Genomic DNA, 22,040 nt, shown 5'->3' on the forward strand with positions numbered 1-22,040 from the left:
ACCTGTGTCATAAATAAAAATTGATCAATTTAGACATATTTGTGTTTATTTGCCCTGAAGGTCTATTAAAAACCTGGATCACACATGGCCCAATGGAATAAATCAAATTCTCCTGCAAAACACAGCCAGCCTGTGCTACTCTTATTTACTTGGCATGAAAACATCCAGGACCTTACCTGAGCTCTCTTTTCAAGTCCTCACCTATTGTAGAGCCTGAGTTTCTTATTCCAGCTTCAAGGGCTGTTTATGCATTTTAGTATTTAGCTATAATGTGTTCAAGCAGAGGCACAGGTCAAGAAAGACTTTGTGACTATTTCTGCCTCTACTGTAACAGGCTCAAAGGATATAAATTTGTTTCCTGAAAAAGAAAGAAAACATGAACCATTCACCTTTTGTACTGGCATTTTCGTTTAAATTACAGTTTGTCTGCAGAATTGCTCCAAATTTCTTCTCTCCAGATGCAACTCAGATTCATGACTGCATTAAATTTTTCATCCAATAATTAATTAAAATGAAAAATTTTTAACAAACAGATTACTAAACATAATTCTAAATAATCTTCACTAAATCCATGTGTGCACTAACATCACATTTGATCTTCTGCCAGCTGCAGAAAAAAAATCTAAGACAAATGTTTCAACTGCCAAAGGATTTTGTTTCTATAGTAATATCTCAAGGTTTGAAACTTGCCATTGTACAGTTAAGTGAAGCCTGTTGACTACTAAAGGAAACAACACCTTTAAGATCTAGCTGTGAACTAGTTTTGAAGCACAGTGTCATGCTCTATAGGATGTATTGTGATTTGTACTATTTTTTTGGAACTGTAATTTTACTAGAAAAGATTATATGCTGAGGGTAGCCATATTCAGGACAAATGTAGGAAACAACCACACTCATTCATACAGAAAGAGATTATAGCAGACCAGCTAAGACTTGTGCTAGGATGGGCAAAGATGAAGAATGAGAATCAGAGCAGTGTTTTGGAGGGCCTGTCTCTATCAGAGTGGGAGAGGAGCACTAAAGAACAGACAGAAGAGCATCGGGGCAGCACCAGCAAAAATTATATTCTGGGACTTGTAGTAAAAGGAAAAACACAGCTTGGGTAGAGTCTTGGTTTGAGATCAGTACCTTTTAAATGGTATCAAAGGAAAATATTTTTTTAATTCCCCATGGTGTTTAAGGAAATACGTGTCTCTTTGATAATTTATATGACAGACCAAGGCATGCTTGACACCATCACCAAAGACAAGTCCCAAGGATCCTATACACAGCTAATTTCAATAGTCAAAAAAGTAAAAATACTGTACTAACAGCAATCTGATCTGTACAGTATGTTCTCTTACAAAGCTCTAGCTGGTTGAGGGAGAAGGGAGATACATGTCTTTTGCCACCTGTCATGATCTCTAACACTGAATACAAGTGTCTCTATGCACTCTGAATACCACTCCAAACACATCAGTGACTCTCCTTAAGACAAGTTCTTTTGGGATCCTTTTACCTTAACACAGAATGTTTCTCTTGCCACGGTAGGAGAGATATGGTCTTGTCACCATGCATGGAGTAAAGACTTTAAAACTTTTTGCATCCCTCATTAACCACAAGCTAGCACTAACAGAGTGCACTGGAAATCCACATTAGGACTCAATACAGCCCTGGCCATGCAGGTAGACTTCAACCCCTCAAAGTTTTTCAAATCACAGTTAGATTTACCTGAGAGGACTGTGGAACAATCCTATTAGTAATACAGGAAGCTGCATATACCAGTACCTTATGGTATGGATGTTTGCCTACAATATTTTTTCAGAACTTTACCTGAGAATAATAATATATTTCCAGTATAAAGACTGTACTGTTGTTTTCCTCCATCATGACTCCTCAGAAGAGAAAGCAAATAATAAAGTAAAAAATATTTTCATTTAACTTCTCCCCTTTTTTTGTTCCTAGTTCCTTAACAGGCATTGTAAACCACAAAAGGTCTATTTAAAATAAATCCTAAGTTACCTTATCTCTAGGCTGCTGATTCCATTCACTGGTCTTGTGTATTTTAATGACAGTCTAAGAATAAGAAACAGATTTTTAATGTTAGAGTAGTCAGCTTTAATTAGATCATTGTGACATTTCAATTTGAGGGATATATTGTAAATCAGTAGGCAATTACAAAAGTCATATAGCAAAGGTTCAGTACACAGAAAAATATGACTAAATATTTCTAGAGTTTTATTTACCCAAGAGCAGGTGCTTCAAAGTAAAGGAAAACAGAGATCATGTTTCATTAATGTACTCGTAGATGAGTTACTACCTCGTAACTGGGAATACTCCCCTTTGAGGGAATGAAATTATAGTCTCATTAATGCCAGTGGAGATTTTTGTGATTGTAAGACCAGGCACAGGGAAACCTGTTTGGACCAAATACAAACAAACAAGGAAGTGGGGAACATAAGAAGAAAAAAATTGTGAAAATAACAGGCCTCATCTGAACAGTTTTTGTGGTCTTGATTTAACTTCTTTCTTCTAAGAATAATTTTTTTAAGTTTTGGATGCTTTAGAAGAAAACAATTAAAATAGCACTGATTTGACATAATATTTCTGAAATTTTTCTGAATTGCATGTATTATGATATGAAATTTCTTATGCTACTCACGTTGTGTTGCTGTCTGTGCACTCAGAGGCAGAAATATCCACGTTCTGTGCTAAAAATGTTGTGTTTGTCAAATCTATTAAAACTGAATTGTTGGCTTTGAGGCTGAAATTACTAGCATAAAAAAGGATGCATGTATCATTTCCAATGGTTACATTCAGAGGAGGATATGATGAACTTTCTTCTTCCTCAGCAGCCATTAATTGTCGTCTTAATTCTGCCACCACATCAGTTCTTCTAGAAATCTGGAATAACAACACATTAACAATTCATCCCTTTGTAAGAGTCATTTCACTTGAAAACAGACTTCACCATTCTGTACCATGAGCACCTGTTCTTCTTAAATCCTCAATCAACCTCAATAGTTGTTACTGTCTGTCTATTTAACTGGTGGTGTGGAGACTAAGGAGGCTCCCAAGGCCAGCTGTCCACATGTGAAAATAAGCACCACTGATACTAGGCAAATGAATGTAAAACAATGTTGGTAGTGTTGCCTTAAGATAGTAGCATTCATTTGTGCTAACAGACAGAAGATTTTTTTCCCAGAAGAAAATACTGAAAGAAATCAGCTTTTTTTTTTTCCTGCAATAACATAATGAGAAAAGTTCAACTTGCTAGTTCAGGGACACTCTCCCCTTAAGTAACAGTAACTGTTTTTGCAGTCTTCATTTTAACAAGCATGAGAGCAGTCTACTAAAAGCTACAGCAAGCTTATTTTTAAACTCTTCTGATGGCTTCTGGAAAAAGAAGATCTTCACTCATTTGGGTGATGTAGTGATCAGCCTACAAGAGACACATCCGTTTTTAGGATATTTCCAGGAATTTAGGATATTTGCATGAATATTTAGGATATTTCCGCAAATTCTGCCTAGTAGGTAATGCTTTTAAAAAAGGTGCCCAGGGCATCCTTGGTAAAGCAGCCCCACAGATGTCAACAGTTAAAGCAACTTTACCACACAACAAATTTATTCTCTTCTTATCTTACTCCTCACTTCTTACTCTATTCATATCTGGAATATTCCACCTATTTTTGATTCCCATATCAGCTTTACAACCTTGTATGCTACAAGTGGCCTCTACCCTTGTATAACTTTAGGGTACAAGAAATGAAAGGCATCACAAAGGTTACAAGGAGTACTGTAATTATGTGGAGGTATTGCTTGGAACTCCTTTTCATGGGTTTAAATACAGCCAATGTTGTAACCAGTGTAAAACGACAGGTTTAATGACAGTCAGTCATTTTCCAGTCTGAAACAGTGACTATAATATCACTTTATCACCTCCCTGTGGAGAGGAGCCCCAGAAGATTTTGTCACCTGAACGGCTGCTCTGTAAACACTATTGGCCATCTGTTATTTACAGCTTGTCTTTGCAGGTACCTCATTATATCAATTAAGCAGAAAGGGCTGCTTTAAAACCCTTTGACTAAATGCTCCAGTGAAGAATGCAGTCTTCCCCTCCCATACATGCATACTTTATGAATTTCTTTTTAATTCAGAGTAGTGCCTTTTCAAATACATCAGAACAAGCATTATTTTAAATGAATACCATGTTCTTTAAAAGAAGAGGGTACAACAAAAGAAAATATTCAACTTTTGATATAAAACTTTAAATCTTTCCTTAGACTTTCCTGAAATGTAATCATTTTATTTCAAATTGAGAGGAAAAGCTGAAGTCTAAATTATATCCTGTCTAACTATTGGCTTTACTATGTGGGCCCCATGTATCATCTAAAGAGGGCTTTAAAAACCACCTGCTAAGAGCTGAAAACAATTGGGTACTGTGACTGGGATAACTTTGGGGATTAGGTCAAAGTACCTTAAAATAAAAGGAAAGCTATTAAAATATAATCATAAGACTACAGCTTTATTGCTCTCTGAGCAGTCCTTTGCCATGAGGCTCTTAAATACAGATTCCCTTGTCTCTCTCAGAAAGCATATGACCCAAAAGAATGCAAACCTGGAAAGAAGGGTTTTCAATGGCAAAGAAATTCACTGGTTTGATAGGCATAGGCAGATCCATCTGGTCAATACACGGCTCCAAGGTTGGTGTCAGTGGAAAAATTTTGCACTTGTTGACCATGGGATAGTTTACTCAACATGTGGTCCAGTGACACCTGACAGAATGTACCTGTCTCAGAGGGGAAGAGCTCTAGCCCAGGAGCCACTGGGGCTTGATGACAAAGCTTTAAATGAGTTTGGAAGGGGGAAAGGAACAAAACCAGGCTGTCCAGTGAAGAGCAATGAGATGGTGTGCCAAAACTTGGGGAAATGAGCATTAATGGGGTCCCTCAATCTGCTTCCAACTCAGATATTCTGTGATTCTGTGAATTAAGCATGCTTGAAATCAGAGAGAGATATTTAAAAATTTAGTCTTCAGGCTGGAAGGAGGATCTCTGAAACAGCCCCGCCTGGGGCCCACTGAAGACCTGAGGACAGAAGCTGCTCCTTCCAGGTAACTGCAGTGGGAAGCTGAGAGCTTCCCCACTATGTCCCTGTTTCTCTGTTTAAGGAACATTTTCTTTTGTTGCTGCACAAACATGAGCTTACCAAATCAAAATCATTCTCAGATGTCATATATTTCATGCTAAAGTATAAATTACAAGACATTTCCTTGACAAATGGATTATATTTATGCTGAAATACTGTAAATCAAATTAGATTACTTAGGAACAATACATGGTGGAAGTGTTGCCAATCATTACACCATATTTAATTCTGTTGTTCAGTGTGCTCTTCTCCTTCAGCTAACCTGAACTGAGGGATGTGTGAATCACTGACTTATTCTCTGAATTTATCAATGGCATTTTTGATCCCAGTCATGCAGTGAACAACAGCAAGACCTGATTAAATAACGTACAGAAAAGAAAAACAAAGAACTTTGGTTTTTTTTCCTAGACCTCGGTGGAATGTTGTAATTACTAACTGAACCTGCAATAGGTTGAAAGACTTCTTCCCTTTGATCTGTTTTTCAAGCCTCTCGATTCAGAATAATTTCTCTTGAAAACAAGAAAGGAAGCAGATCTGGGAACATTTTGATACACCAACATACAAATCTTTTTCAAAGCAAACAGACCTTACATACAAAATTACTTGTTCTGTTGTTGTTGCCACAGTTTTGTTGGCTCTTCCAACACAGAGTGGCTAGAGAAAAGAAAAAAGATTTGGGGCCATTTTATGCATTTGAAATTACACTTGAAAACAAATATAAATCAAACAGGTGAAAACACATATGAAAACCACACAAAATACTGTGAAAATAAAAATTTCATTTGCTGAAATGACAAATGGTAATGAACAACAGAAACAGACATTTTACACAGGTTACAACATGGGATTTCTGAATATCAGTTCAACAGACACTTGTGTCTTCTGTTTCAATCTTTTGGTTTTTGACTTCTTATTGCTACATTAAAGTGTGCACATCAAGAATAAGAAAACTGTCCTGGTGGTGCTTGCTGCTCCTTTTCATTTCTAACAGCATAGATTTATGACCACATCCTCTCTGTGGGATTGGTGCTCTTATTGAAAGGATATTTCTGTACTTTCAAGGAGGGAGGTTAGTAGGCAGAAGGGTCCATTCTCTTTCTCTTTTTAGGCTGTATCTTAGTTTAGCCTATACATCCATAATACTTTGTGCACTACAGTGTGTTCTCTGTATATACCTGACTTGGATGGCAAATGGCAATTTTTCTAGTTTTAGTCATAACCTGATTAATCCAGTTGTTAGTATTGCAAAACTACATAAGAATCCCAGCTTCTACTAAAAAAAAAAAAGTGCAGTATTAGAGCCAGATATTGCCTATTAGCATTGCACAGCATAGCACAAATGAAGAAAATAACCTGAAAATATTTAGGGAATGCATGTAGAGATAAGTTCAAAATGCATTGTAAAATTGAGGACAAAGAATCTTTTTGGATCACATATGATGCCCTAAATCATGAAGCACAAGGTCCAAGGGCAGGTGCTGCAACTGCTAAAATAACACCACAAAGACAAATAACTTTTATCTGAACTGGATTTGGGGTTTGGTAGATGGAACTGCTCCTACATATCATGTACCAACTGTAATTCTTTTCACAGGATACCAAAAGAACTGTATGCTTTCATGTTCTTCATTTGCTTTAACGGGGATCAACAAAAAAAAAAATTTTTGCAAGATATCCTTTAAAAAAATGACCTTAGGAGGCTGCCATGTGCTCAGTAGAGGGGTACTGCAAAATGGCAGATCGTGATTCTTTCTGGGGTTTGGCTGTGGCATATCAGAAGCTGCTCAGCATTAACATCCCAGCCAAGTATCAGCACATTTCAAATCCTTTTTTTGAAATTATCATTTCAATATTCCTTCCCACACAAACAGATCAGTTTTCCTCCATGCTTTCTATTTGATATGGCCTCATGGTCTCACGATGGATAGCATCACGACCACTTCTACTAATACATAATTTTCTTGAAGGATAGTGTATCACGAATCTGTGATGCAGGCAATCTCACTGCTAAAGGTCAGCAATTTCAAAGGCAAGCATTAGAATTTGGCATAACTGAAAAAATGTTCTTTTTGGTGTCAAGTTTACAAAATCACACATGCAGCAAACAGAAATATATTTGATTGGACTTCATTCTTTCACCTGTCAGTGGAAGCCTGTAACATAACAGTGCTTTAAGCTGTCAAAATCTAGAACATTAAGCAGAGTTACCAATTAACTCTATTTCTGAAACTTTTAACTGTCTACATTTTTATTATTTCTAACATTTTAGGATTTTGTTTTTTAATTCCCCTCTAGGCTGACTTGTGGCTGCCTCAGACCTGGAAGTGTTTAAGGCCAGGTTGAACACGGCCTAGAGCAACCGGGTCTACTTGAAGGTGCCTCTGCTCCTGGCATGGAGATTGGAACTGGATGACCTTTAGGATCCCTTCCAACCCTATTTTATGTATTTGTACTGCAACTGTAAGCCTAAACAAGACACCAGAATAAATTTCAATAGCATATTGATATTTTTCCCAGAAGAATCCTTGACCTCTATTTCCCATCTCTATTATTACTCTGATGAAGCAGGTAAAAAAGAATGCACAGAAATGTGCATTCATTTATTAACAGTGATTATGATCATTCTAGTGCCTTGCACATATAACCAACCTTAATGTCTCACATTAGTATCTGATGAATATGCAGAACCATGCACCTCTTGAACCATGCACACTTCTAGCAGCAAGCCAAATGGCTTGGCAACTGTGACACTCAGCTTGTGCCTGGCGTTCTGCATCACACAGAGTTTTTCACAAAAACAAGGCTGGGACACAAATGTTAAAGTCAAAATGCATGTCTTACAGTAAGAGATAATGATCTCACTGTAAAACATAATGTTCTCTTTTATAATTGATAGAACTGCTGTGACTTGTGGAGATTACCAAGTCATGAGCAAGCACTTCAAGACCTTCTGCTAGAAGAGACAACAAAACCTCAGTAATTACTACACTGCTCAGTTCAGTGGACAAATCCATCTATGCATAAACATGATCTGCAGGATCAGCTCACACATTCATGGCTAGATCTGCTTCTTCACAGGCTGCCTGTCCTGTAGCAGCCCTGGGATGGATAAAAGATCTCTTGACTGTCATTTACAGAGAATGGAACTACTCTGTGCCACCAATACTGTGCAGAGACAAGAGTTAGCAGGGACCATGCGAGCAGCAGAACCCAGAGCAGAGCAAGGTGTTGGGATGCAGCACTTGTGAAAACTTCAATTCAATTCCACTTGAAAGGCTTTAAAATCAGATAATGTATGGTACATACAAGAACATCTGTAAATGCAATCCCCATTTTCTGGAGAAATGTATATTTCCTGTTATTTTCTTGCCACAATTTTCAATGGATTTTTATACTAAACTTTTTCATCTACCGTAAGAAAGAGCAGTATTTTTCTACAAAAATATCCTGATTTTAGAAAGTAAAACAGAACATAAGCTGGAATAGCAGCTGGAAGGAGCAATACACTTAATTCGCTCACCACCTTAAATCTCAGTTAGGACAAATAACCCAAACACAATTACTTCAATGAAAACAATGTATTGGCCATCTTCAAAAGTGTTAGAACTCACTTACCCCTTTTTAGTAAATCAGATTTTGCAAGCAATATACAAAAGAGCGAAAAAATATATTAAGAACTTGCCTTGTAAAATAAAATTATTCCTGAAAGGAATCTACCAGATGTATCATTCAAGAGCTATTTGCTGATGCCAATGTCCCCAGGCTGAGCATTAGATTTTGGGCCCTGTTTCGGGCAATTCTGCCACAGAGATAAAAGAAGCTACAGATTTTGCATAATTTTTAGACTGCTAGGGGAATACCTACTTCCAACTGGTTGCTTTTTCCCCCTTTCTTATGTCCATATGCAAAATTCGAGTTGCTATGGGAGATGTGAAAAAGGATGGAGGAGTGTCTGCTGCAAAAAAATGGAACAGATATGCAGTGAGAGTTGGACAGAGGTTACACAGGGGTCTGGTGGGTCACTTAATTGAAAAATGCAGACAGGAGCCAAAGTGTGTTACTCACAGTGCTGGGAGACTTGCCAGCACTGTTTGTCCCAGATGTAGGCTAGTCACAGGGAAATTAAAAACCTGAAGACCCTTAAAATTTTCCCTTTCTCTACTTAATATTGGGATCCTGCAGGACTTTGGAGGACTAATCTGCAAAACTGGCCAATAAATCTAGCAAATTGGATCTTTTGACAGGGAAGTTAAGACAAGCATTTTTTCACAGAAGATCTATTGAAAGGTTTTTAATTTCTACTCTGCTTTCTTGCACTTAATATGCATATAATTCTTCTGACAGTAGGATATGGAAGCTAGAAGGTGTATATATATAAATGAAATCCACATCAGAAAGTCTAGACAAAACTGATCCTAGAAATAATATCCATGCTTTAAGATTTCCATACTTTTCTCTTGACAAACCTTTCTTCCTCTTCCAAGTTTTTCTCAAAACAGATATGTTTCCACCAAAACCTAGTTAAATATTCCAGCCAATGTCATCAACCACAATTTCATAATTTCCTTTATCTCCCACCGGTCTCTAGCCCACCAAATAAACCAAAATGAGACCAATGCATGCAATCTTTCCCAGCAGTTAGGTGGAACTACCACCTCTGTGTCTGCTAGTTATGGATCCTTGTCAGGATGCTTTGATATGAAACTCTGGAAAATAGAAATGTGTAAGGTGAGGCTTATTAGAAAATAAACACCAAATTCCTTCCACCATTCTTGTGGGATTGCTTTTGCAGCTTGATGCCTATTGCTGTTCTTACACCATATCCAGGATTCAATGCCAGGTAATGGCAAGCCTGGCTGGGGATTTGGTTCAACCACAGTCAGTAACTCCTGGTGGAAGTTCAGATCCTGAGAACTGAGGATCAGGAGCAAGGAATATTTTTAGGTTCATAAGGAAATGAACCTAAAAATTCCCCTACTGGGGAGAAGGAAGGAGTTTTTAACAGCAATAAAGCACAGCAGAATCTGACATTGACCTTCCAATAGTTCTGCTCAACATAAGGCAAGAAACACTCTGTTCTGTTGCAGAATTTTCCAAGTGATTTGGCTGATTCCAAATGATTTGGCTGAAAGTCCCAGAAGAAGAGAAAATCTAGCTGTTAAAATAACTGAGGTTTAGCCTTCATACTGTAGTGCACTAAGAAGTAGAATGTGCTTCTTCTGATTCATTAAATATCAATCTAGGAAATCACTCAATCACTTAGTCTAAATAAAAAATCAAATCACAGAATAATAGTTGCAGTTTTTCAATAAAATTGTGAACATTGAGGTTTTCATAAAACAGAAAAGACAGCACAAGAACAAAGTATGCCGTGTAATATCAAATTTGATGTCAAGCATCACTTTATGTACAGCTTTCAAAGTAATTCTTCCATCAACAAATTAAAAAATATGTCTGTGACATTTTGTCAGGAAAGGGATTAGTTTCTTGCCTTTTTTCAGGTCTACCAGTGACACTAATGATTATGTGATACAGCAACTCAATACCAGACTCCCATGCGAGGCTGGAGGGAGTTGCAGGCCTGCATGGGTCAGAACAGTGCTGTGATACTAGCTGGGATCCCAAAAGCAACAATGACTTGTCAACCTCATGCAGGGCAAATTTGCCTCTTCCCTTCCCCAGTAAACAGTCCAGGGGGACACTGGCAAGTCCCAGAGCTCTCCCAACACTGCCTCTAGCTCTGCTGTACTCTCAATGATGCTAGCACAGGTGACTGTACAGGGGTCTGACCATACAGGACTATTCCCTAAAAGGATGTTAGTACCAGAGCTTTCTTTATTCAGTCTATTTTCTAGTTAGACAGCTTTCTAAAAAGAAACATAATGTATTAGTAGACTGAAATTTCAATTTAAAGTTGTCATCTAGCAGGAATGGGTTATACAGTCCTCAGAAAGAAATAAGCTCTGTGTTTCAATACCAAAATACTGCATTAACATTCTGTTAACCTTTTATTAACACCCTGGATATTCCTTAGCTTTGTATGCTTAGTGCTCTAATGTACAAACTATGAAAAGAGACTTGCATGCAATTCCAGGTTCGAAATTTTTATGGAAAACCCTTTCATTATTTAATGAAATTAACTTTTTTAAGTTACTTAAACATTAATAAAAGTAACTCTTAGAGAGAACATTTCAATACCCATCCCTAAAGGATATATTCCTCTCCTAAAATCATAAATATGTTTGAATTCCATTTAGAATTTATCTAAATATATCTAAAATTCCATTTAGAAATTATCATTCTTTATCCTAACTTTAGAGGGATGCATGCCACACTTAGGAGTTTAAATGGCTGCACAGTTTGGCAGCTGGACCCAGTGATCTTAGAGGTCTTTTTCAACCTTAATGATTCTATTTTTTTGTATACACAGTGACTATGTGTGAATAATGATGGCCCCTCTTTACCTTTCCAAATGGCAGAAAATCATTAGTTGATGGCTTTGAACAGTCCAATACTTCAGGGAATCACATTCAGGGTAAGAGTTCAAAATTAGAGAAAAACACATCTGCTACATGCAAAAATATAGCAGATCTAGAACTTCACAACAAAATGTCTTCCTACCACAAAACTGACTTCCAAAATCAAAACTTTCTGTGGCACTACATACAGATTTTTTTTTCAGAAATTTTTATAAAGTGAAAAGAAAGAACAAGAAATTTCACGTGAAACTAAAATTAAATAATCCAGGTTTCTTCTAACTAGTCCTAACTGTATTACAGACTGGATGCATTAAAACTTAGGGCTTTGTTATTCTGTCATCAGATCTCACATTTCCCAGAATACATGATTTGCATTTTATTGATTAAGAGCAAATTTTTATGTCCTTGATAGTAAAGCATGTCTTTGTTCCTTTAACAGCTATTTCTCTAGCACGGACAACAGAGGCTGCAGTACAAAACAAATGATACAGGATACAAATGTTTTTTTCAGTGCACGGGGCATCCCTGTGATTGCACCAGCTTTTTCTTTTACAAGCTTTAGTTTAATTTCCTATGTAGGGAAGGAAGACAAGAAATACTGCAGGTAGATATTTAGGGTAAGGCTTGCTCTAATCACATGCAGAGGCCACCCAACCATACAGTCACACATCTCCCAGCTCCTGGCTTTTCAGCCCCAGGTATCTCCTGGGGGGGATTCACATACACAGTCATCCTCTGGGTAGATGTAATCATTTCCCACTTCTAACCCTGAGCTTCCTAAAATGGGAACGTGTATCTCCCTGTGAAAAAGATCATGCCAGTGGGCTTTGGTGTCAGGAGTAGACATTGAAGACACAATTCTCTGTGCAATGAACAGGGAAAAGAGTCAGAGCTCCCAGAGGCAATTTGCAGTTGCTTAACCACAAGGATCTTGAGAATCCAGCCTGTTTCACTGTACTGAAAGTAGGGAAGACTGCACCAAGCTTGAGCTGCCATCTACCCGATTTTCATCTGGCACAGTCACTTCTCCTTATGGATTTCCTGGTTGACAGCAGAACAATGATTTACATGCAGTAGGCTTTTTTTATGATGTGGCAATTATTTTCATTTCCAGAAGTGGCAGTTCTACAGCAACCTAATACGTGAGCATGAGGAGGAAAGTCCGTGAGCTTCTTATAGTGGAGCTTTGCTTATTCTGTTGGGTGCCTCTTCTGGCTCTTGGCCTTTAGTTAAATAAGTTACATATTACTTTTCACACTCCTGTTCCAGAGAAATGCTATGTCAATATCCCAAGCTTCCACTGCCAAGACATGAGACCAGCTAAACCGTGTGAGGGCAAAGGTCCACCTAGCTCACAGCCAGAGCTCCTGATAGTAACTGGCAGCTGAGATAAGGAAAGGGTAAATACAAACAATACTTGTCCTAGGATGCCCTCTTTGAGTTCTGTAATCTTTGGGTTAGAAACCTTCAGGGCTGAAGATTGCATTTAAATGAACACATGTAAATAGGACCTCTTTCCACCCATCCTTCCTATCTTTCTTCCATTAGTTTATGTAATCACTGAAGCCTGTGTGCTTTTGTCATCCAAAATTAGTTGACTTTTTTTCTTTAAAGGGCTTTGGTGCCCCTGAATTCCATGTTACTATCTGAGTGGTGATTGTCATGAATACTTTTCAGAGAAGAGTAATATTTCCTGTTCAGCCTGTCCACGCAATTGGCAGTTTTATTTATTATTTCCCTCTTGACTTGCCCTCACTTTTCCTAGCTGAAATATTTTAATCTTGTAGTTTTACTGTATCCTTTTTGGAGATGGGGTGGCCAGAACCACACGCACTATTCCACTGGCAGACTTGTACTAGGTAAGGGCTTAGTGAACTGATGCTGCTTTGCCTTCCTCCTTTCCAACACTCTGCTTGCTATTCATCCTACTGCTGACTGCTGGGATGTTCCAAGAGATCTACCCACGTCTGTACTGCAATTCCTCTTCTGAGAAATAGCAGCCACTCACTACAGTGTAATATGCATATTTAAGGTCTTCCTACATGTTACTTTTCTTCAGATTGGATTGTATCTGTCTTTTCATCACTCAGTAATGCTGTGCTGTGAGTGGTTTCTCCAACCCGTCAGTACATCAGCAAACTTTGGCACTTTGAATTTCAGCTCCCTTTCCATACTAATGACTCTGCTGAACAGCATAGGCATCAACATCAATCCCCACAGAGTTCCACTGGCAAATACTCCCCACTGAGAACATGAATCCTTTATTTTTATCCTCTGTTTCCTACCTTTAAAGATTTTACTTCTGCTAATCTCTAAGGATTTTGCTTTTTTACCCTTTTTACTTTAGCAACACTGTAACTTTTGCTTGCACATCCTATGCCTCTTAGAGAACACTGGAACCACATTGTATTTTCTTCATAGATCCACATATTTATGACTACAGTTTCAACCATTTTTGTCAGTATACAAGGTAGGTTTCCTGGAAGTATTTATCCAGACATATGGAGCCTCTTTTCAAGCACCATGTCACACTTGTGGTGAAGACTAAACTATTTTTTAGTTTTCATGTACATTATAAAAATTGTAATTCAAAAATTGTAAATTAGAAATCATGGTGACAGTTTGGCAGTTTCTTATTTTAGTTTAAACTTAAGTGAATAATAAATGACCTTGATGATAGGACATAATTAATTTTATTTATTTATTCTGAAATCTCTTCTATTGCTAATGGAGTAGCAGCAAAATGTTTTGAGGCTCAATGACTATTGAAATAGTGTTTGAAATGAGAACTTCTTTATGTCCTACCACAGCAATGATCAACACAAAGGCCATTTGGCCTTGCATTGTAACTCATTTTTCTGCACTCCTCTTTTTTATTAGATCCAGTACTCTCTGAAAGAATTCCTATCTAATGTGTTTTTATGAATAGATTTCGGGTCTTTTGCACATCATTCCTCTGAATCTCTTTTGGTCTGCCATATGATGCTGCACTATATTTATTTATATTTCTTTTAATTTTCTGTATCATACAGGACTATACTTTTTGAAGTGTGACTATTACTTTTAATAGCCTCACTCTTTCACTCTCTTATTTATCACACAGTTTGGGATGTTTCCATGTGGGGAGGGGGTTTAGGGGAAAAATGCTTTATTGACATATTATTTGACCTTATTTGACCTTTTAATATGTTGTGTTGAAGCAGTTTGTATTCCAGATATAAGCATTGTCAATCAACATAATCAGTGTAGATTATTGGGCAATTTATCAAATCACAGATAGATGGATTATTTTTAATCTTTAGGTTAAAGAGATATCACTTGGATATTTCATTCAACCTCAGTCTTCAAAGACTGTTCTTAGAATAGGTCTCCAGGATTCTCTGAATATTTATCTTTCTTCCCTGGAATCCAAAATCACTTTAATACACAACATCAGTCCTTTACAACTCTATTCTATCACTCCAATACTTTTTTTACCTAGGCATTCTCCTTCCAGAAAGTGTTTAGTATGCCTACCAACATGTCATATAAATATGCCTGTTTACATTTACACATTCCATTTAATCTATCCTATTTTACCCTTATACCTTAATTTCATTCTGCATTATTACTTTTATGACTTCTGCTTATATATGACTGTATCTTTTAGAATACTCATTGCAACTTTTATGCCTGCGTTTTACCAATTTATAGTAAATTTTATTCCTAAGACACAATTCATCTTTACCTGTGTCCTTCTCCCTCCATACCTCCTCCACCCCAGTTTTCTTGGTTCTTTGTTTTAAAAGCAAAATAAACACAACTTTCTGATTTGATCTATATGGAACATCTGTACATCTATGGGTTCATCTATGCCTTAAAAACTTAGCACCTGAAAATAACAAAGCTGTTCTGATCAGATAAAAATAACAGTTTAGCTCCATGCTGCCCTTCATTGAGCAGTGAAATGCATAAATATATAAATATATATATATATATAAATAAAAAATGTTAGCTAAAGTTGTAAAAATGTTTACAGTAAGTGAATCAACTTGCTCTGGTGCAAAGTCTAGAGTTAAAGGCAAAACACTAGTTACTTCTCTGAATTCCCCACTAACACATTCAATGAATCATACAGAATTGCTAACAAGAATCTCTCACATTTTCATCACTCAATTTTGAAACTAATTTGGCTAAATGTTTGTTCATCTAGAGTGACAACTAACTGGCTTCAACCTGCCTCAAGCAGTTCTTTTGTAGTTATTTAAAAATACTCTACCTCTGTTCAGAAAAAAATTCTCAAAACTGAGTTTGCTAGAAAATAATCAAATATACATTCTTCATCTACAAGTTTATGTTTTATTATAATGGCATTCATTAAGTGGGGAGAGGAGAGGATCAAAGGATACCAAAGGAAAAGGAATTCCTTTTTTTTTTCTTCTTTTAGGCTGGAGACACCAATGCTTTATTATACTGTGCCAAACTACAGCTGCTCCTTCAAATGTAAAAATAGAAGACTAAATGAATAAGGCAATTCCTGTATTCAAGGATATGTGAGGATATTTAATCTCCACCCCAGCTCCTCAAATGGCATTATAAGTATTTTCCTAATGTTTATTCATGGGAAAGCTCATGTTATGTAAAGTTTGAGTATATTAAATGGTCAAAAGCATTCCATTAGCCAGAAGCTGTGAAGTCAGTGGGGTGGCTGTTGCAGCATTTAGTCTCCTCGGAGTGGTAAACTGAATAGTCAACAAAACAGGGGGAGCTGGATGTAAGAGGAAGAGGCAGCAGAGCAAAATATGATGCATTTTAAAATGTGTTAGATGGAAGGCAGAAACAAAGAAAACATAACCACAAGCACTTGTCAAAACAGATGAAAACTTTTCATATTCCTTTCAGCTGTGGTGCACAACAATAGCACCTGAAGATATCTCCAAGAGACACTTTTTAAGTGTCAAAAGTAACCACTTGTGTGACAGATTCCAATGTTACTTCTGACTGTAAAAAGTTTCTGTAACTCTTGCTTGGCTCCGAGTGGCACCACAGACTCAACACACAGAAACACCAACTAGAGCAGTCAGCTCGTAGAATGGAGTCCAAAGCTGATGGTAACTGAAGCACTCTGAAATGTGGAGGCAGTACAGAAAATTTAAACAGCATTTCACAATGCATCTGTAAAAAGTGGAGTCAACAAATTGAGTATCAGCTGGAATGTAGCCATAAATCTCCTTTAGCAGTATGTGGTCCCTCAGCATTCAATCTCACTAAGAAAAGATAACAACTATAAAACTCTCTTGCAGTTTCAGAAGAAAACTAGTAAAATGTTACAGGGACATCTATGAGTATCAGAAGGATGGGGAACTTGTTAAGATTTATGATTTGAAGCATATCTGTCTTTAAATCATTGCATCCTTTTTAAACTCTGCAATTACAACAGCACAGTAAAATTATGCATTACAACCATAAGACAAAAAACTAACCAGAAGAAAGCAAAGTAGAGAGGTGACCATGATCAAACGCCTCAAGAACACAGAAATTCATAGATGCATGAGAACTCCTGATGAAAGAGTAGAAAAAGGGCTGCAGAGGGGTTTGGTTCTCATGAAGAAAAATAAGATATCAAATGATTTTCAAAGGGAAGGAAAGTCTTGGCCAGACACTCTGCATATCTTGAGATAAGTTTCTGGTTTTTAATGGAAAAAATATGAGAAATATTGAGTGAGAATTGTCTGACTATATGTACATGTCAAGATCTAACCCAAGCATGATGACTGCCTCTAAGGGTGAGTTTTATCTCATCCTGCAGCCATCTCCTACAAAACAGTCAGAAAGATCATAACCTAAAAACCCTTGATTGTAAAGAGAACCCTGGTGGATGAATTCAGATATAGACATATAGACCTCACTTGCCCAGAATTAGGTGATACAAATCACTCAGCCAGAGAGATCCCAACTCATCCCAACTCAGCCAGACCTACAAGGCAAAGCATTTCAAAACATGAGCCACAGAACTCAGCAGTTGCCTTGTTGGAGGAAGGCAGCTCCTTTATGAGATGGTGGGAGGAATCATCAACTGGTTAGTGAAACCATTTCAAATCGGTCACCAAGTGGTGTCTCTTTCAGAGTCTTAATTCTGTCTTCGAGCTTCAAATCATAGAATCATAGAAAGCCTTGAATTAAAAGGCACATTAAAGATCATCTAGTTCCAAGCCCCTTGCAGGGACACCTTCCTCTAGAGCAGGTTGTTAAGGGTCTCATCCAGCCTGGCCTTGAACAGTTCCAGGACTGGGGCATTGGCCTGTTTCAGGGCTTCTAAACCTACTCTCTTTCAGTTTAAAACCATTTCCCCTTTTCCTACAACTACACCCTCTTGTAAAAAAGCCTCTCTCCAGCTTTCCTGTGGGTTCCCTTCAGGTACTGGGAGGCCTGCAATTAGATCACCTTAAGGCTTTCTCTTCCCCAGGCTGAGCAATCCTGATTCCCTCAGCCTTTCCTTGTAGAAGAGGTACTCTAGCCCTCCAATCATGCTGAAACTGGAACAGAACAAGAACCAGTCTGAGCAAATCTCCATCCTGCACTGGGGTAATGAACTGATAATTATAATAGCCTGAAAGTATCTGTGTCTGCACTGACTAAACCAAATAGCTCTTGCTCATCAAATCAGAAAAGACTCTCAACCATAGGTGAGTTCTGCTCATTAGTTCACTTTCTGTGAAGCCAGTACCAGTCTGGAACCTTTTCTAATATATGCATTTCTCACATCTATTTTTTTCTGTTTGAGGCAGTGGAAGAACAAACAAATATGACATAGCGGTGTTATTAAGCCATAAGCAGACCAAGAGCAAGGAGGTAGAGCTTTCAGAAGAGAAGCATCACAAAAGCATCATTTTTTGGGAGCTTTATTATAAAAAAATTAATTTACCTAACTAGAAGGAGATTACTTTTTTTTAAAAAAGTGCAATACCTAAAGCTAATTTCCTTTATCACTGAGAATAAGGACACTAGTGAATGCAAAATCTTCCATAGTGAATGAGAGCTATACAGCTTACATAGCGCATTTGAAAATCACTCTCATTGTTATTAAACTTCTTATATATATTGATCTTTTACTTCTTATGTATACTGATCTTGGCTATCACTGGGGAGTGATCCTGTAACTTCTACATCATGAACTATAGTCTTTAAAGTTTAAGCAGAGGGAGTTAGTATTTGTATTTACAGTTACCAAACAGTTCATACCTTCTGCAGTTCAAGCACAGCCAAAGATATGCAATACATACCAAGGAGAGGTTATATACAAATACACAGAGTGATGAACCCTCAAAAGTACATTCTGCTTTGGCTTTTCTAGCTCTGTACAGAAGCTGATAACCTTGAATGCACTCAAATAAAGTTATTGTGAGGGGCCAAAAAATGGTTCAAATGCTTTTATAAAGTATTAAATTTTATACAATTGTGAAAAGTTTAAATTGCTTTTATTTTAAAAATGTAGAACATCTTAAAATACATTATTTTAATTATTTAAAGGTTCTTCAGCTGCTCAAAGTTAGTTACTTTAATTTGGAAAGCCTGTTGAAATATGCATACATTTAAAATCTTTTTAAAATTGATTAAAAAAATTCCTTCTCTTAATTCCACTTTTTCATTAATTAAAAATATTTTTCATTCCAATTGTTCTAAATGCAATTTTCAGCTAAGAATGCCCATGTGCCTTTGATTTCAAACCATAAAGAGCCACAATAACAAAATAAATTTTAGTTTCATTTTGGGTCTTTGTTAAAAAAAGAAAGACAAGAAAAGGCAGATCACAAGTTCTGGACTAATATTCTATCCTTTGCCACAAAAAACACACAGTACATATCAATGTGAGCTTGCTTCCTTATGTTACTGGGTTTTTTTCTAAGTTTGATCTCCAAAATCCAGTCTCTGGAAGTTAATTTTCCAGGGTGAATTTTTGAAGAAAGTTCTTGTTTTTCTTCAGTAGAATTTGCCTTTGCCCCAGAGCCTGAAGAGAGTATTGTGATCACCTTGTTGGATTAGTCAGAGGTTCAAGATCCTGCCTCCATGCAAAACCCCATCCTATTTTCAAATGAACACAGCCCCTTTGAGGGGCTCATTCACTTAAAGAACATTCATGAAGTCCATTTATGTGGCCTCTTACTCTTCTTTTGGATAAGATAAAGGGACTTCCCTCCGCACCCACTGAACACAGGTTTTCTAGGTTTTATTCTTGTAATAAGAATAGCAGTGCATTTTTCATTGTGCTACCTCCTGAGAACCTCCCAGCCTCTCAAGATCCTGTTGGCACTTCTCATGCTAGATCTAGACAATCACACAAACGTCTTTCATGTTGCCTAAACCAAGGAATGGCAGGTGAAACATTCTATAACCAACTGGCTAATGTTTCATGATTGCTAGCCTTTGTTCTTGTGGGAGACTTTAACTTGCCAGATGTCTGCTGGAAACTCAACACAGTGAAGAGGCAGTCTAGGAGGTTCCTGGAGCATGAGGAAGAAAAATTTCTGACACATCTGACTGAGTCTACCAGGGACAGTGCCCTGCTGGATCTGCCCTTTATGAACAGAGAAGGGCTGGGGGGAGATGTGGTGCTAAGAGGCTGCCTTGGGCATAGCGACCCCAAAATGGTAGAGTTCACAATTCTTGGTGAAGTGAGGAAGAGGGTCAATAAAACCTCTACCTTGGACAGTCCTTAATAACAAAGGAGTGCAGGAGAGTTAGACACACTTTAAGAAAGAAATCTTAAAAGCACAGAAGGAGGCTATCCCCATGTGCCAGAAGATGAGCTGATGTGGGAAGAAGACCTGCCTGGCTGAACAGGGAGCTCTCACTGGAAATCAGAGGGGAAAAAAGAAAAAAGAGTTAAGGATCTTTCCAAGAAGGGGCAGGCAGCCCAGGGAGAGTAGAAGGGTGTTGTTAGGCCATGTAGAGAGAAAATTAGAAAGTTGAAAACTCAGCTAGAGCTCAATCTGGCAACTGCTGTGAGAGATAATAAAAAGTGTTTTTATAAATAAATTACCAGCAAAAGGAGAGCTAAGTAAATTCTCTTTCCTTGGATGTGGGGAAGGGGGGAACATTGTAACCAAGTATCAGGAAAAGGCTGAGGTACTTGTACTTTCTTTGCCTCAGTCTGTCACAGCAAGACTGGTTGTCCTCAGGGCAACATTTTAGCTGCTAGACAAGGTCTGGGAGCAGATTAGGAGCCCTGCAATCCAAGAGGAGGCAGCTAGTGACCCACTGTGCCACCTGGACACTCACGAAACTGTGCGAGTACAAAGGACGTGGCTGTGTTGGTTGACAGCAGCTGAACACGATCCAGGGTGTGCCCAGGTGGCCAAGAAGGCCATTGCCATCCTGGCCTGTATCAGCAGTGGTGGGGCCAGCAGGACCAGGGCAGGGATTGTTCTCCTGTTCTCAGCACTGGTGAGGTCCCACCTCAAGGGCTCTGTCCAGCTCTGGGCCCCTCAGAACAAAAAGACAGACACTGAGGGGCTGGAGCGTGTCCAGAGAGGGCAGTGGAGCTGGGGAAGGGTCTAGGGAGCAAGCCACATGAGGAGGGCTGAGGGAGCTGGGGTGTTCAGCCAGGACAGGAGGAGGCTCAGGGGACCTCATCATTTCCCAAGTGCCTGAAAGGAGGTTGCAGCCAGGTGTAGCCTCTTCTTCCAGGCAGCCAGCAAGAGGACAGGAAGAAATGGCCTCAAGCTGCACCAGGGGAGGTTCAGGTGGGACATCAGGATGAATTTCCTCCCTGAAAGGGCTGTCAAGCATTGAAACAGACTGTCCAGGAAGGTGGTGGAGTCACCATTCCCTGGAACTACTCAAGAAATTACTGGATGTGGCACTTAGTGCTCTGCTTTATTTGACCTGATGGTGATCAGTCAAAGGTTGGATTCAATGATCTTGGAGGTCTTTTCCAATCTTAATGATTCTATGAGTCCATTATCATATTAGGAGCTCAGATTGTGTTACTTCTGAAACAGATAGACACGTTTCTTTCAAAGTTGCATTTTTTAGGATTCAGCCCATCCTTCACATGTTTCTCTTCTCAATGGGAATTCTTTTTTTTTTCCTCAAGGCAAGACTGTCTTCTATTTATTCACATAAAAATTAAAAATTTAATATTTTTTCATTGCAACCTGTATGTCATACAAAAAGATAACTGAATAAATAACTATCCTGCATTGTTACTTAATGTTATATGATGCGATCTATAAATTATATTCTGACTATCAGCAAGGGTGAAAACCTTGCAGTTGTAAATACCAAGTATTGCTTAAAAGAAATTAAACCAATTAATTTTAAAATGAATACTTTAGTAGCCTTCAGTTAATTTATAGCACTCTGTCTGTACTAACCAGCCACACTAGGAAGTTTGATAATGTTCCACCTAGAAATCACTACAAAACCACTAGAGTTAAACTGAAAAAATAAATT

General features: G+C 38.0%; 1 protein-coding gene across 1 annotated transcript in view; it reads right to left on the reverse strand.

Moving 5' to 3' along the window:
- LOC136557078 (V-type proton ATPase subunit S1-like) overlaps positions 1–22,040 on the reverse strand; it is a 56,666-nt gene that overhangs the window by 11,764 nt on the left and 22,862 nt on the right. The window contains exons 7-8 of the mRNA XM_066550648.1: positions 2,642–2,883; positions 2,002–2,055 (exon numbers count right to left, since the gene is read on the reverse strand). Coding sequence (XP_066406745.1) covers positions 2,002–2,055; positions 2,642–2,883 — 296 coding nt within the window. The remainder of the gene's footprint in view (positions 1–2,001; positions 2,056–2,641; positions 2,884–22,040) is intronic.

Source organism: Molothrus aeneus, chromosome 5 (genome assembly GCF_037042795.1).
Source record: "Molothrus aeneus isolate 106 chromosome 5, BPBGC_Maene_1.0, whole genome shotgun sequence".
Taxonomy (NCBI): domain Eukaryota; kingdom Metazoa; phylum Chordata; class Aves; order Passeriformes; family Icteridae; genus Molothrus; species Molothrus aeneus.